A 17208-nucleotide genomic window follows, 5' to 3' on the forward strand; every position below is an offset into this window, starting at 1 on the left:
TTGGAATAAGGCTGTAACATGACAAAAAGTGAAGCGCTGTGAATACTTTCCAGGTGCACTGCACACTGTACAGACCCACAGCAGGAAATTCTGGAGATCTGTTTTAAAAGCATCTGAAGTACGGTGATGGAAATGCAGGGGAGTGCGACCTGTTTCTGTTACAAAATATTGTTTTTCCTTGAGGACACTTGGCAGCCTGTGTGTACAACTGATTATCAATGATAAAATATACAACCGCCTTCCTCAGTGTACCCGTACTGAGATTAACCACAGAAGACAACTCAGACAATTATACAATAAATAAAAGGTCTATGGACACCACGGAGGGTACAACAAGAATTATTAAGCTACAGAAATGACATAGGGCAAGACATGACATAAGGGGTGGAGCTCTTGCATGCAGAACTGCAGTGGGTGATTGCGGGAATCAGGGCAGGACCATCCACAGGCACCGCAACTGCAAAGACCGGTGAGCTGGGAATGGCTTCAACAAAACGTAATCTTCTCTTCTCTCTCTCTTATCTACTTGTGCCAACTCTAGTCATCAAACTGAGCCTCATTCTCCACTCTTAACCACTACCCTATCCAGCAGCTGCTTTGTACACCAAACTAATGTACAGACCAGTCACTCTTCATCACATATTGTATACTGGCTGTTTTGAAAGTGTCTAATGAATAAATGTAAATGGTGTTGGAGAGCAAAGATGAGTCAGTGCCTTCCTGTCCCAAGCCCAACTGAGCTGTTATTTTTCAAAGCACCTACAGAGACTCAAAATAAAGTATGCACGCATACACACAAACATGCACACACAGAGAGAAACACATAGGTCTTTACCGGCTGGTTGGGATTCCAGGGGCCAATGTGCTGGGGGTCATACCATGCAGGCTTGTTGGACGGGATGTCTGAGGGTCCACTGGGGTTGCTGGGGTCCTGTGGTCTGGATGTAGCTCCATCAAAATCCCCTGTAGGAGGACCCGACATGGGAGGCTTAACATCCCCTACACACAACACACACACCGTCACATTACAGCACAAAGATACATGTACTTGCCCAACATAGAGCAGGTCATAAACCGATACAGCAGAAATTAACAAGACAAGATGAAAATGTCCCCAGAACTACAACTGATAATGTATGCAACTGTTCTAATGTTTTTCATGTTTTAAACTGAACAAAATGACTATTAAGACTGTGCCTTTTGTTCTCACCAGCTTGTGTGGTCATAGGTGGAGCCTTTTCAGGCTCAGCAGGTGTAGCTATCTGTGCTACAGGGGCAGGCTGCTGCGGCTGCTGCTGTTTGACGCTGGTAACAAACTCTTCGTGCTGGATCTTTAAAGCCTGGATCTGCTGCTGGAAGGCCAGCTGGATGGGCTGCACCACCGCCGCATACTCTGTTATCAGAGAGGCCTGAGAGAGAGGACAAGGGTGTTAAATCTGATCTGACTAAGGTCTTTATTTTCCTGAAATTATTATTATTATGGGTAGTCAGTATTCAGTAATGACCAATCACACAAGCTCCTCTCATCCCCTTTAAAAGTACCAGCAGAAACAGAGAGAGAGGCTGTGAGAGATAAAGAGGTTATCGTCATGGAGCACCAAACAGTAAAATGAAAAATATATACTACATCACATACATCGCCCCAAATATGCTGTCAATAATTGCATATTGGTGTTTGCAGCTGCTGGAATATCTACGTGGCTTGTTATACTTGTGAAAACAACCAATATAGACTAATTAATACATAAAACTGCATTTTTCTCCTCTGCATATTTGAAAAATTCACTTAGGTCTTTAAAGTCCAAGAAACATAAAAGGGGTGTCCAAAGGGGGGGAAAAAAACAATAAAACTGTACGATTATGGAGAGGTGAGTGTGATCCTCTGCCATGGAGATGGTTCTAAGCAGAAGGACTCCCAAGAGAACATAATCCAATGAAAACATAGAGAGTATTTCCGCCTCCACAATCTGCACTAACAGTGTGTTTTTATTGACTTTTATACTTTATTACCGCCTGTGCGCCCTGTGATTGTCCTGCACCCCTCACTGAAAATGTGAAAAAAAAGTTTTGGATGAATTCTCACATCTTTGCAGCCGGTATATCCAATTTATTTATATAGTTATTATTAAAGTCCCAATGCCTTTATTATTTAGAAACGTGACAAATAATTTGATATCAAATTGGTTTAATTACATTTACACTGATTCCTCCTAAAGTGTTTCTCTCATCTCCACTGGCCACAGTGGCCAATCAGCTACTACGGGGGCCAAGGTGTGTCACATTAGTTTAACATGTAGGAGGAATAGCAACATGTTCCTTCCAAATCCTACAAATCAAATATTAGGAGACACTTCAGATTTTTCAAGAGAGACAAGATGCATGCAATTTATAAAATATTAGGGCTGCACGATTTGAAGAAAGTCATATTGCGATGCGAAGAAGCAAATGGCAGGCTACTATGAGTCTGCTTGCTTAATTATCAAGGAATGCACGAAATACTGACATTTTGAATCAGAATCAAAAGGAGCTTTATTGCCAAGTAGTGATTTACACATACAAGGATTTTGCTTTGGTGTTAAGGTGCTACACGTAGACAGACATACAGCTGACATAAATAGATGTAGAAATATATAAATATGTAATAAACAAATGGAAGTTATATAAGAATAACAGAAGAATAGAGAGAAAATAATACAACTGACAATATAAAAAAATAAAAATAATAAAATAAAAACAATGGAACAACAACAATTTACAATTAACAACAAATTAACAACAAATATGTGCAATGTGCCAGGTTCGTGCATGACATGACATGACATGAAGTGATATTTTGCAGACGACTGTATTATTTTAAAGGGGTGAGTGTCAGTTGGGGGCCCGGGCCTTGTTAATGAGGCTAGTTGCAGATGGGAAGAAGCTGTTTTTGTGGTGAGAGGTTTTGGTCCTGATGGACCGCAGCCTCCTGCCAGAGGGGAGAGTCTGAAACAGTTTGTTCCACGACCATCTCCACTGTCTTCAGAGCGTTGAGCTCCAGACTGTTCTGGCTGCACCAGGACACCAGATGGTCGATCTTCCACCTGTAGGCGGATTCATCATTGAGATGAGCCCAGTGAGGGTGGTGTCATCCGCAAACTTCAGGAGCTTGACAGACTGGTGTCTGGAGTACAGCTGTTGGTGTACAGAGAGAAGAGAAGGGGGGAAAGAATGCAGCACCGAGGGGAACCAGTGCTGATGGTCCTGGAATCAGAAACACGTTTTCCCATCTTGACGTGTTTGCTTCCTGTCCGTCTGTGATCCACCTGCAGGTGGAGTCAGGCACGCTCAGCTGGGACAGCTTGTCCTGCAGCAGGGCCGGGATGATGGTGTTGAAAGCAGAGCTAAAATCCACAAACAGGATCCTGGCGTAGGTTCCTCGGGAGTCCAGGTGCTGGAGGATGTAGTGAAGGGCCATGTTCACTGCATCATCTACAGACCTGTTGGCTCTGTAGGCGAACTGCCGGGGGTCCAGGAGTGGGTCTGTGATGGATTTTAGGTGGGACAACACAAGGCGCTCAAAAGACTTCCTTACCACAGAGGTCAGGACGACAGGTCTGTAGTCATTTAGTCCCGTGGTCCTTGGTTTCTTGGGGACAGGGATGATGGTGGAGGCTTTGAAGCAGGCTAGCACATGGCATGTCTCCAGTGAGGTGTTAAAAATGTCTGAACACCGGAGACAGCTGATCAGTACAGTGCTTCAGGGTGGATGGGGAGACAGAGTCCGGCCCAGCTGCTTTGCGAGGTTTCTGTCTCCTGAACAGTCTGTTGACATCCCTCTCTTGGATGGTAAGAGAGGGGGAGGAGGTGGGGGATGAGATGAAGGACTGTGGCCGGTCAGTGGTGTGACGGGGGATGGTGTCAGATCTGTCCCATTGTCTTTAAAAACAACAGTAAATCTGGTTCAGCTCGTTGGCAAGGTGCGAGTCGTTCATGGAGTGGGGGGTTTTAGGTTTGTAGCTGGTGATCTGTCTGTAGCCTCTCCAGCCTCTCCTTGAGAACTGGTGTTGTAATCTCTGTTATTCTGACAAGAGACTGGTGTGGGGGATAATGACGGCATACTCTGAGCAGAGACTTCCAGTTTATAAAACCGGGCAAAGGTAATGGGCGACGACCAGCTCGCCACCGCACAAATCTCCTGGGTAGGGACCCCTTTAAACACGGCCCAGGATGCAGCAAGTCCACGAGTGAGCCCGTAGGCCTGACGGAGCCTGCAAACCCGACTCCCACAATCCAGTGGGAGAGCCGTTGCTTGGTAACGGGCTTGTCCATACAGGGGCTAGCCCAGGAGACAAAGTCCTTAGTCCTGTCCATGTAAATGCGCAGGGCACAAACTGGACACAGCCCATGCAACCGCTCCTCTACAGGGGCGGCGAAGAGAATGCCCAAAGGTCAATGGGTGAGCATGAGTCAATCACCTTGGGCACAAAGGGAGGGTTAGGCTTCATTGACACTCTGACACCCCCTGGAGCAAACTGAGTGCATGACGGATGCACCGAGAGCCGTTTCACAGACGCCAAAGCCAGCAACAACACGGTCTTAGATGTTTTGAGTCAACTTCCCCCAGTAGTTCAAAAGGGGGGACAGAGAGCCCATCCAAAACCACTGCAAGATCCCATGGTGTGGCCAATGGCCTGGAAACAGGGAATAACCAACATGCTCCTTCCATAAGACATCAGACCAAGGGTTGCTGGCTGGCTGTTTCGCCTCCAAACCCCACATGACAAGCAGCAACAGCAGCCAGGTACACTGTAATTGTGGAGAGTGCGGGGCTATGAGGATCAGTCTGCAGCGGTGCTCCCTCACCCTGGACAGAGTCAGGGGGTTATCAGAGCCACTGGAGGGAAGGCGTACAGGAGGACCGGGGGCCACACGTGCACAAGCGCGTCCACGCCGAGAGGCGCAACTAGATCATATTGAGAAAAACAGTGCACACCGCATATTGACTCTCGATGCAAACAGGTCAACCTCTGCCCGGCCATAATGTGACCACACTTGCCTCACAATGGCTGGATGCAGAGCCCAATTGCTATAGCGGTGCGCCACCTGGACAGCAGATCCACATCCAGGTTCAGGGAATATTTTGTCTGGATGCAGCCAGTGTTAACGGTGAAGCAGGCGCGGTGCCTACATGAACCGGGGGCTTCAACGGCCAAGCGGGCGTGTTCCAGCCCTTTTGAATGGTGTCTGCGTAAGTTATTTAAGGGTAGGTCGACCAACCAGTCACAGACACCGCGATCACCAGCCAATCAGGATTGGCGTACTGCGATAAATGCTTTTGAGGAATATGCAGGGAGGCGCATCCTATAGTGAGACATCGAAACGAATGCTATGAATGAGAACCTCAGAAATATTACACACTGGACCTTTAACTTCTTCTTATGGATTTTTAATTTTAATATCCAAGTTTCTTATTTGTGTTTCTTGGTGACTAGGATCACTTGTTTATTTTCTGCACAGCTACAGGGGGCCAAAAAGTACAAACAGGTGCCATTAATCCAGGTAACGAGTGGAGGACAGAGGAGCTTCTTAAAGAAGAAGTTACAGGTCTGTGAGAGCCAGAAATCTTGCTTGTTTGTGGGTGACCAAATACTTATTTTCCACCATAATTTACAAATAAATTCTTTAAAAATCCTACAATGTGATTTTCTGGATTTTTTTTTTCTCATTTTGTCTCTCATAGTTAAAGTGTACCTATGATGAAAATTACAGACCTCTCTCATCTTTCTAAGTAGCAGAACTTGCACAATCAGTGGCTGACTAAATACTTTATGGCCACACTGTATATGTATTTCCAAAATAAATACAGATTGAATTAATATTATTGGTAGGAATCTTCCTAAATCACATAAATAGATACATTTCAACACAAACACTTTGTTTGTTTGGTGCACATCACAAAAACAGACTAGTATATGAGGAAAACTGCATAAAAGTAGAGAAAAAATAGAGTGTTAAGTCTTATTCTACTCACCTGGTACTGGCCAAGGCCCAATGCTGGATTCTGGAGCTGTTGAATGGTCTCATCATCAAAGTATCCATTCTTCTCCCAAAGCTGCAACAACTGGGAGGTAAGGAAATGATCAGACACACATAATTTTCCACTTCAATAAATTAGAAGAAAAAGCAGAAAGTGCTGAAGAATCTTCATTTACATATGTGGTATATTTATAGTGGCTTGCAAAAGTATTCACTCCCCTTGAACTTTTCCACATTTTTTCACATTACAACCATAAACGTAAATGTATTTTATTGGGATTTCATGCTATAACAAACTTAGCATAACAGCAATTTTCAAGTCTTGCCACAGATTCTCAATGGATTTAGGTCTGGACTTTGACTGGGCCATTCTAAACACATGAATATGCTTTGATCTAAACCACTCCATTGTAGCTCTGGCTGTATGTTTAGGGTCAGTGTCCTGCTGGAAGGTGAACCTCTGACCAGCTTCCCTATCCCTGCTGAAGAAAAGTATCCCTACAGCATGATGCTGCCACCCCCATGTTTCACAGTGGGGATGGTGTGTTCAGGGGGATGTGCAGTGATAGTTTTCCGCCACACTTAGCGCCTTGTGTTTAGGCGAAAAACTTAAATTTTGGTGTCATCTGACCAGAGCACCTTTTTTTGTGTGTCCCGTTTTTGTGTCCCTGATCATGGCTTTTTGTAAACCACAAACAGGACTCTTTATGGATTCTTTTCAACAATGGCTTTCTTCTTACCACTCCTCTATAAAAGGTCAGATTTGTCGAGTGCATGACTAATAGTTGTCCTGTGGACAGATTGTGCCAGCTGAGCTGTGGATCTCTACAGCTCCTCCAGAGTGACCATGTGCCTCTTGGCTGCCTCTCTGATCAATGGTCTCCTTGTCCGGCCTGTAAGTTTAGGTGGTCAACCATATTTGGTAGGTTTGCAGTTGTGCCATGCTCCTTCCATTTTCGGATGATGGACTGAACAGTCTTCAGTTAGATGTTTCAAGCTTGGGATATTTTTTATAACCTAACCCTAAGGGTGCTCCGATCGATCAGTCACAGATCGGATCAGATTTGGTTAGACTGCAGGATTGTTTGCTGACAAATTGCATTTGGATAATGTGCTATTAAAAATAAGATACACTCAAATCAGTGTAACTAACATGATGTTAGTCATTATACTACATAACACCATTAACTGACTATAGAAGGCCCTTAAACTGAATTGACTGAACAGAAATGTTGACATAATTGATTAAATAATTATAATTATTCTGACTGAAAGGGGGTTTCCCACAATGTTTATGTTAATACTAAGAATAAAACACCTGTGTAATCTTTAAAAAAAGATGCCTGTTAGCAGCTTCAGTCCAAAAGCACATTGACCTGCTCCTACAGCAGGTACATGCTTTTAAAGTCAGCAGGTGTTTACCCTGGTAATCTTCTGCTGCTTCTCTTCCTCTACAGCCAGAAAGCTGGTGCAGTAGATGGGAACCACAACTTTTTGCAGAGCTGCCAACAAATCCTTCTGCTGCTTCCGCTGGCTGGAAGGACACATTAAGCACATCATGTTACAAAAGGCACATAGTAAAGGTTGTTTACTAAATATTTCCACAAAATCTCATTGGAATGCCCAATTAAGCTTCTTCAAGATTTGTTTCATAATCGACCCTTCCATAAGCCATGCCCCCCTGAGTTACTGTTGTTACTGTTACTAAGTCTGACAAACTGTCTGACTTTCATCATGGAGCTGCCACTGTCTATTACTGCACTCTCCGGAAAAATACTGTCAAATTTTTGGAAAAAGCAGTTTTTATACATTATTTGAAGATTGTATTCAGGCTGTCAAACTGACATGAAAAAATGAAGACGATAAAGGCTACCGATCACAGAGTAAAAGTAAACCACAGCATCACCTGACGATTGAGATATAAGACAACTAATATTAAGGATCAACACTGTTCCAGTACAGCTGGGTAGGCCTCCGTTCAGTATTAGAATCATTAAAAAGCAGAACAGTAGTAGCTCGCGTTAGCTAACTACCAAATGTAACGTAATAAAGCCCCAGGCTGTGTCCGAAATCCCCACTCATTCATTACTCCCTATAGGGAGATGAATGTAGAGCACTATATAGTGAGCTCACTCGCATTATGAAAACTACTCAACACTACTCCGACCGTTATTTCAGCGCTGTTAATTATGTCATTGCCGTCGGACAATCAGTTTTTTCTATCAGTGCAATGCATGATGGTATATACGGCTTGGTTAGTGACCATCAGTTGTACACTACTTTTGTGAGCGAGTAGTTGGTGATTTCGGACACAGCCCTACTGTTCGGCTTTTAACGTTAGTTAGCTAACGCTAGCTAACTAACGTTAACATTAGGAATAATCCACAGCCAACATTTTTCTGGAGATGTTTTAGGTTTTGGAAAGAGAATAAATAGTACTACTCTCTGGGTAGCGACTAACTATTACAAGTGCCCCAGGAACAGCGTTTTTACAAAAAAAACCCCAGAAAATAAAAAAAAGAGCTAGAAAACAACTCCTTTTGCATACAAGTCAATGGAGCGCAGTCATGAAAGTGTCGGACTTCAGTTAGAGCAAGTCCTACACTGCACTGTGATTGGCCAGCTGTGTATTTGGGGCCTGGGATAGCGAAGGGTCAATTGGACCAAGGCTACAACTAGTGGCTATTGGTCAGTGTCTCAATAGTTTTTTCAATTAATCAATTGATAAATTATTCTATTAAATGTCAAGAAATATCAAAATATTACTTTCCCAGCAGTCACCTTTAAATGTCAGTCCAGAGGTTATTAAGTTAAAAGTGATAAAAGAGAAAAACAGCAAATCCACAAATCGATTTTGCTTGATTTATATATGTACACTTTTAAAGAGGTGGTATTATGCTCATTTTCAGGTTCAAAATCTTATTTAGGGGTTGTGCCAGAACACTGGTTTGAAATGGTTTACATGGTTTAATTTTCAAAAAAAACACCATATTTTTGTCATACTGCACATTGCTGCAGCTCCTCTTTTCCCCCCTGGCTTTGTTTTAGCTATGGAGTGTCTCTAAATGATCTTTGTTGGGAGTTGCACATGCGCAGTTCCTAGTTAAGGACTACTAGCCAATCAGAAGCAGAGAAAGGCGGGTCAGCGAAAAGACGGTAAACAGCTTTGATTCAGCTGTAGGCTACATGTTGCCGACCAGGTTGCTAATTTGGACTGGAGCAAGAGTTTCAGAGTGGTGAGTTATTAATCTGTAACAAAAGTATCTTTCATCCATAAAGTTTTAACTGAGCTCTGTCTCTACATCACAGTAACAACTTTATGTCCACTGACTGCCTGGAGGGTAGCTAGTGTTTGGAAGCGCGAGGACGTGTGTGCTGCAGCTCAGTGTTTTTCCACTGTGTTTTTGAGGGTGTGTCGGACTAGTCGCTCAGCGACCATTATGACACGTATTTTCATTGTGACGTCACAAGAAAGGGAAGTAAAGGCTGGACTACAAACGAGCTGTTTTCAGGCAGTTCAGAACAGAGTTTTCCCTGGGAGATGGGAACTTCCTTTGGGCTGGACTTTGGGCTTTTTCACTTTGCAAACCTATTCCATGCACAAAAAAAGATATATAACTCAATAGGAGAAGGAAAAAGCCAAAAACCATAATACCACCTCTTTAAATCGATAATCAAAATTTTATCTCAAAATTGATTGATTACACAGATACATTGATATTAGACAAGACATTTTGTAATTGCTTACATGTTAAACTCATGCTTACAGTTTCATTGTACATGTATACATTTAATTTATACAGTCCATTTAGTGAAATCAAATATTAAACTTAATTAATTAGCAATGGGTGCCCAATAATAAGACACCTGTGCTTGTTCAATGTTTGATACAGACAGCAAGTGGTTTTATACTTGTATAGGTATGTGTTCTTGTAATCAGAGGTCATGGTAATGAAGGTGTAAATGGGGCTACATAGCACTGCATAGAAGACTAATTATATTATTATTCTGATGAAAAAAGTGTAGGAGTAAATTAATCCACGTGTATGTGTATGCAGTTTGGTTTACGTACCAGTGGTGGAGAACATCATTGGTTAAATAGATGAGATGCAGGCGAAGCTCAAAATGTGCTCCATCTGCAGTGATGCGGTTGCGAAGGTGTGATGTCATCAATTCACAGTGTGGTGGAGTCTTGGCGTTGTTAAACATCCAGTTTTTGCCAGCCTGAGAGGAAGACAGAAGAGAAAACAGAGAACACATGAGTGAGATATAAAGCTTATTCTTCAGTTATTTCAGTAATCTCTGTACAGAAGCATTCCTAAAAAAGTCCATTCTGGCAGCCTTACAGAGATGGCATCTTTGGTGCAGGTGTCTATGATGGGCTGCAGCAGGTTGTCAAACTCTGTGATGTCCAACTGAGTTTCCAGGAGCAGTTTTTGGGTCTGCTGCTCCATAGCCAGAGCTATGGCTGCAGTCACTTGTTCCTACATTGAGAAAGGCAGAGAAAGTTGACAAAGTTGCCTTGCAGTGAATTTCTGAATGGGCGAGAGGCTACTGGCTTTAACTGGAGAATGTCAGGTGTTTTTCTATGACTGCTTCTCTTTTCCAATCACAACAGTCAGATAGCCACACAAGTGTATAAATGTATTGCCTGGAAACACCAGCCACCATGCAGCGGTGTGTTTACAGCAACAGCTGATGGAGTTACACTAAATGCTGTTAGGGTAACCTAACTAAGGCTAATCCTAACCCTAATAACCGTTACTCCGACGCTCCGGGGACACGTGATGCTGCAGGCTCTTGTCGGCTGGAAATGTTTTCATAACCTTCAAAATTGTTGCTATTTTGTTTTTATGTTGCTTTCTCTGTGCTGAAGTTATTTTAAGAAGTTGATGGCTGATGAGCTAACAGGAAGGAAACAAAATCTCCTCTACTTTCTCTCCCTCTGTATGCAACCTCATCCCATTATTGCATGTTACTAACACAACTTCTCCCCTTTCTGGTAGTCTTGTGCTTTCTCGTCCCTCTCCTCTCTCCTCCTATCACTTCCTGCAGGTTTTCTGGCTCTGGAGCTGTGGAGTCTGGATCTGTGGCTGCGGGTCACCTGCTGCCCCCGTGTTCCTGCTCGACACCCTCTGCTACAACAACTATTGTTACTAGTCCTATTGTTATTATTGTTATTATAATCATTAACATTACGATTGTTATCATTAACACTACTATAAATATCTGTACCATTTTTCATTTAGTCTATAGCAACATCACCTTTACTGTCTGTACCTCTGTGTGTATATTGTGTAGGCTGCCTCCCTCCCCCCCCTATGTATTCACAGGCATTTATTTCCCCTGCAGGTACAACATTTGTGATCCATGTTTTGTTTGTTGAAATAGTCTTCTGTAGGGGTTTAAATTCATTAGGGTTTGGCCTTTGATCAAATGCTTTTCATGCTATTACAGTAATTGTGTGATCATAAACACGTTTAAGCTGTCTTGCCACTGCAAAACTCCCTTAGCTGACCTCTTTTCTGCCTGGTTACTTCAGAAAGAACATTGCTCGTTAGCAGCTAAAAGAAATCAACCACAAAAAAGTATAAATAAATCATCTGAGGAAAGAATGTCCTCTGTGCGCTAGAGTTATACTTTCTTTCTTGCTCCATACCTGTCTGAGTGTGTGCAGATGCTGCTCCTGCTGCTGCAGATTCCACTGGCTCTGTTGGATGAGCTCATCAATAGAGGGCGCAGAAGGCTGAGGAATCGGAGGTGGGGCAATCATTGGGATTGGTGGAGGAGGAATATCAACCACATCTTTGGTGCCCAGGTTGTACATTTCTGCAGAAACACCAGCAGGACAGCATTTAACATGAACATTTGAAGTCTTTAGGTTGGGCATATTACTGATACTGTATGACTACTGACAGGCTGCAGATGCCCAAAGTGAAAGCTGTATTACATATATCAAACACAAGGCACAAATTTCTTTACACAAAACTATTTCAATTAAAGTAACCTAAAGCTCAAATTACATGTAAAAGATTACATACATCAAGCTGTTGAAACGTTCCAGGAACAAAGCAGAAGAGTCAGCAAAATTTACAAAGACATGCAGTGCACATTAACACAACCACTACTGTCATTCCTAACCCACTGACTACTACAGGAGGAGCAGCTGAGGAAAGAAAACACGTTTGCTTCTCCAAAAATCATAAAGATCAGAAGCACCAAGGTTGGAAAACGCAGAAATATTGGTTACTCAACTACAGCCGGGCTACACAATGAGATGAAATCACATTTTGATATTTCCAAGAGGTGGAAATATTTTACAACCAATAAAAGAATTTTATGTTCATGGCTTGACATAACCCCTGGCCTACATATCCAGAGGTAAAACAAAAAATGCTTTATTATAATTAAACATATATAATTTTAACTAGGGAGGAGTTCATAAATAACGTAATAATACAAGTTGCCCTCAGTAAAACTCTGGCTCAACAAATTTGAACTGCGGATTTTAGGCCTCCAGTTTGATGGCGATGTGGCACGGCAGTAACGCGAGTTGATTACTGATGAGCTGTGTGGGGCCTAAAACTAGCTACCTAATACTGTATTGTAAGGTGAGCTTAAAATAGTTTATACTCTTGTATATACAGACACATCTGACCTCACTCAATATTTAAATATATCTCCTATAACATTTTACTGTCATCGGTATTGTATTTATACCTTGTGACCTGTACTGTAGTCTTCATTTCTCATGCAGTAACATACATTCCGTTTATGATATTTTTCAGAAATTATATCAGCATAACATTATAGGGACTGTGCACCCGTCCGTGTCCATCCTATCCAGGAGCTCTCCAGATAACAAAGAGGTTAGGCAGACTGTTCATCATCACGCTAGCCCAGCAGTTTCTGCTAGTGCACAGGAGAACATTCAGCACAAAGGAAAGGAATCATCACCCACTGCTGCCAGTGTATAGTTATGAAACTAGGCCTGTAGAGAAACCTTGATCAAGAAACAGAGATAATACTTTTATCAATATTCTATTAACAATACTGTTGTGCAGCCCTTACACTACAGCTGCCCTGAATCCTGAGAAGAAGCTTTCCAGAGACAAAGACATTAAAAACAAGCCCTGCTTAAAGACATGTCACCAGGATCCTCCTCATGTTTCTGTGAGCCAACCTGACAGCTTACAGCTTACACCGTCTGAGAAATCTTCAGTCAAGCCTCAAAACAGCATTACAGCACAAACTCCAAAAAAGGAAAAAAAAAAAAATACTTTCATGAAAAATGCAAATGAAAACAAACCAATAAGCACAGGTGTGATAATGTCCAGCAAAATGTGAAACAACAAAATGTGACTGCCAACTAGAATTTTGATTTGTCTGGAAAATTTGGTTCCAAATAAATACCTTCAGATTTATACTCCTCCCCATCGTGGGTAGAGGGATCTAAGTGGAGAAAAGCAAACTTTAATGCATTTCAGTGGTATGACAGAAGAACTCAATGCAACCCTGCATCCAAAACTGTGCTGTTATCATTCAAACTGACCAAACCTGTAGGTGCTGTAAGAAGCTCTGACTGTGCCTCCATAAGCAATAACAAAGCTCATTAAAAAGAATACATAACACTAAAATGAAAAACATATCTGTTCCTTTACCTCAAATCAGTTGCATCAGGGACTTACATGTACAGGGATTTACTCTCCCATTTAGCATTGGGTTTAATAGTCTTGTTCACAACGCTTTTATTAAAAGGTATTTTGTTTACTAGTCTTTCAGAGAGGTCAGTTCAGGTCGGCATAAATTACACGTGCAAGGCATTCTGTGTGCTGAACTGAAGTGGGTTGGAAACTATGCCCACATGGCTCATGGTTTTGGAGCACATCCAGTGTCTACCATCAGTGGTGATTACAATGAGCAATCAAAAGAAGTGTATTGATGGTAATTAAGAGGCTGATGCAAGCTGCATCCCAATTCAAGGGTCTCATACTTCGATATGCTGATGCTTCTAGTGTCTACACTTTCACAGGCCAAACACATGGTTGGGTTCAAAGATGTTGCACAGACTTCTTGAGTTTTTAATTTCAACTGATATTTTCTGCCATGGCAGTTTCAACAGACACTACTTGACACTAGTTGCCTAGATGTTTGCTTCTCACATACAGTAAGTCCTCATCAACAGACTTTTAAAAATTACATTCAACTCTGGCCTGCTTGTATATATCATGACAAGTACATACATATCTCATTTGATGCAGAGGATAAAGGATATGTGAAAAGCTGAAGAAAAATTCTGGCTTAATTAAAATTTGGGTCTTATTTTTGTACTCCTAGCCATCATTACTATCAGTTATGATAACACTGTACACAAACTGCTAGATTTCTCATCAAGGCAAAAGTGATAATTATTGGTAAGAATAATGGGCAAAAAAACTTAATAAGACCCAGTTTGTATAAAACCAGAATTACCCTTTAAGATGTGAACTGGGACAGACATTTTCAGCTACAGCTACTAGAAGGCCACAAAGGATGAGTTCATGTCAGTCAGGATATTTAATTGGGAACAGGGTTGTTGTTTAGGGCTGGGTATTGTGTTATGCAATACCTGAATTTGGTTAAAGAAGCATAAATACTTATGCTGTTTCTGAATTTGCTCCCTTCCATACTCACACTTGCTAATTTGAGGGCATAAGTGCGTCCACGTTGACAAGTATGGCAAAATGCAGTGCAAAAAGCAGCAGCAGCAGTTAAATGCTGCAATCGTCACTTCTAATAAGGGCACAACCATTGTGTTTGATTTGACACTACACTGCCGAATTTCATGCACTAAGCAAGTAAGTACATTGTGTACACAGTGTACTACATGTTAGTGAACTAACGGAAGTATCCGAATTGAGACACAGCTATATACTTAGAATACTTACTTGTGAGTACAGGGGTGCTTTCAGCTTTTTATAGCTATCTTAATCAATACAGCTGTACAAGAACGAGGGATGGGCAAAATGGATAAAATCCTTATCCTTATTATGATACATGTAAAAGTGTACATTATATAGAAACTTAGGTATGTCTGTTTTCATCTAATACACACATTTGATATTCCAGGTAAAAACAATTAAGTGCTTCATCAAATTGATCCAAAACACATTTTAAAATCTATTACTTCCATCAAGCAGTCCTGCTCATTACATTCAAGCGTGAGCGGTGCTAAACTACATACCAGATGCCTGCAGATAATGTATTTAAAACATATTCAGGTTCCATACCCAGCCCTGCTCGTTTCAAATTAAGAGTGAATTCCAAGTTCAACCCAGCACTAGTCAGCTTTATGTAGCTTTGCTGTGAAAAAAAACTAGAAGATGGAGCTCTTGGTTGTACTGTTATTCTACTGTAGAACACCGCTGATATGGCAGCAGACATTAACAGCTACCCTGCGCTATAAGTAAGCACAACGAAGCAGGAGAGCGAGGTGCTAATAAGGCAGGCTTAATGCCTACATACACAAAGGACAAATCCACTCTAAAACAGAAAAGCATTATTAGTATGATGTTGGAGAGTTCTATCAAGAGTTCCTCCCAAAACAACATTCTGTAAATGGGTGCAAAATGTCTTCTAATTATGTTATATATGCTTTAAATATGATTTTGATTAAACTGATTTAAATGTTTATCACTTTACTTTTTATTAAACTGTTCAAGTTTGCATTACATTTGAATTTATTTATCATTTTCATTAATTTCATTAAGGCTTCTATCATACTGGGAACTGAGCATTCCAACACCATACAAATATCTATGTGCAAAATGTGGTTTTATGTTGGACTGTCCCTTTAACTACATACGCTGCTGTTGCTCCGTAGCAAGCTTGGACTTGTAGTAGTTGAAGTATTCTCCCCCAAAGAGGAAAGAGAACTTAGGGTTGTCTTTCTGTTTCTCCATAGTCATCTTTTCAAACTCTGGCCCGTTCCGAGCGACAAACTGGGCCAGCTTGTCAATGACATTCCTCAGTTCTTGATCTGCACCAGGAAAGAGAAGCAGAGGGAAATCCAGTCAGAGCTGAGACAGCTAGTAATATCTCTAATGACAATCAAATAACAAACTAATTAAAGTGACCTGTGCTTTTTGACACTTTTAGAACATTTGTTCTTGTGTATTATCACTGTATTCCAGTATGCTCCAGGAGGTTGGAATTGTCTTAGAATATTCTGAAAATCTGACCTAACGTCCTGCTGACCACACACATAAGTTAATCAACGGTGTTTTTACACGCAGGTGGAGTGGCCTGATCAGGAGATCCAAATTCATAGTCTGCACTGGTAATATCCTACAGTCGGTGTTGTGTATGGACCTTTTCGGTATTTGCTAACTTACTTAACTAACGTTAGCTTTATTTCTGACTTATCGAGATTTTTATTTGATAACCATACTTTGAAACAAATAAGGTTAGGGAAAAGGAGCAAGTCGTAACGTGGCCAAAAAATAATTAACTTTAGCAGTGAAAGTTAACGTTAGCTAACTTATAAAACACAATGAAACATCAAATTGTTATCGGTTGAGGTCGCCCTACTATTCTAACACCACTGTGTGCACACTTAACCTGTTAGATACACGTTTAGCTGTGTTAGCCCAAATGCTAAACGCAGCGGGAATGTTAGCTGTGTTGTATCTCCATGTAGCATGGCTGCTAGCTATCGTTTAATGAAAACCATACAACCCTACAGCGTGCTGCTCACCCTCGGGGGGGTTGGGAATATCCATGTTTGGCTTTAGGTACAGCGAATCCACTGAACCTTAATAGATCATCCAGAGATCTGTCAGCTCCTTCTGTATTTCTCTAAATGCTTCATACAATTGACAAAAAACACTGCATTGCTCCTGTGACGTCCATCGGAAGCTGCCGCCCGGATCCCTATCTGCACATGCGCAAAAATGGTCCTGTCTTTCAAAGCAGGTACCACAAATGTGCCTGTTCATAATTCCTCGTTCGTTGTTGTCTGTCCTTATCACAGGTCAAATACTGCGCTTTCAGAAAGGCTGACAAAGCATTATTAGATTATAGTATTTTTTTACCCTCCTTTATTGAAAAAGTACAAAATATACAAACGAGTTAGGGAATGGGTGTACATCCAATAGAAAATGAAAACATTTACAGTGGTGGAAATGATATTATAGCACACTCGATAGACAAGTA

At 41.6% G+C, this 17208-nt stretch overlaps 1 protein-coding gene across 2 annotated transcripts; it reads right to left on the reverse strand.

The window, feature by feature from the left end:
• Nucleotides 1-835: 835 nt before the first annotated feature.
• LOC119901323 (calcium homeostasis endoplasmic reticulum protein-like) lies at nt 836-16940 on the reverse strand (the record flags this gene model as incomplete). Of its 2 annotated transcripts, XM_038716955.1 has the most annotated exon segments (10): nt 836-999; nt 1211-1409; nt 6011-6100; nt 7438-7549; nt 10088-10239; nt 10362-10499; nt 11675-11844; nt 13429-13467; nt 15860-16033; nt 16751-16939. In XM_038716955.1, coding segments are annotated over 10 exon segments (1263 nt in total), but the record flags the coding sequence as incomplete, so codon positions are not given.
• Between the last annotated feature and the right edge of the window lie 268 nt (nt 16941-17208).

This window comes from Micropterus salmoides, unplaced genomic scaffold (genome assembly GCF_014851395.1).
Source record: "Micropterus salmoides isolate LMB-PRFRI ecotype aquatic unplaced genomic scaffold, ASM1485139v1 Ms_hic_scaffold_13, whole genome shotgun sequence".
Taxonomy (NCBI): Eukaryota; Metazoa; Chordata; class Actinopteri; order Centrarchiformes; family Centrarchidae; genus Micropterus; species Micropterus salmoides.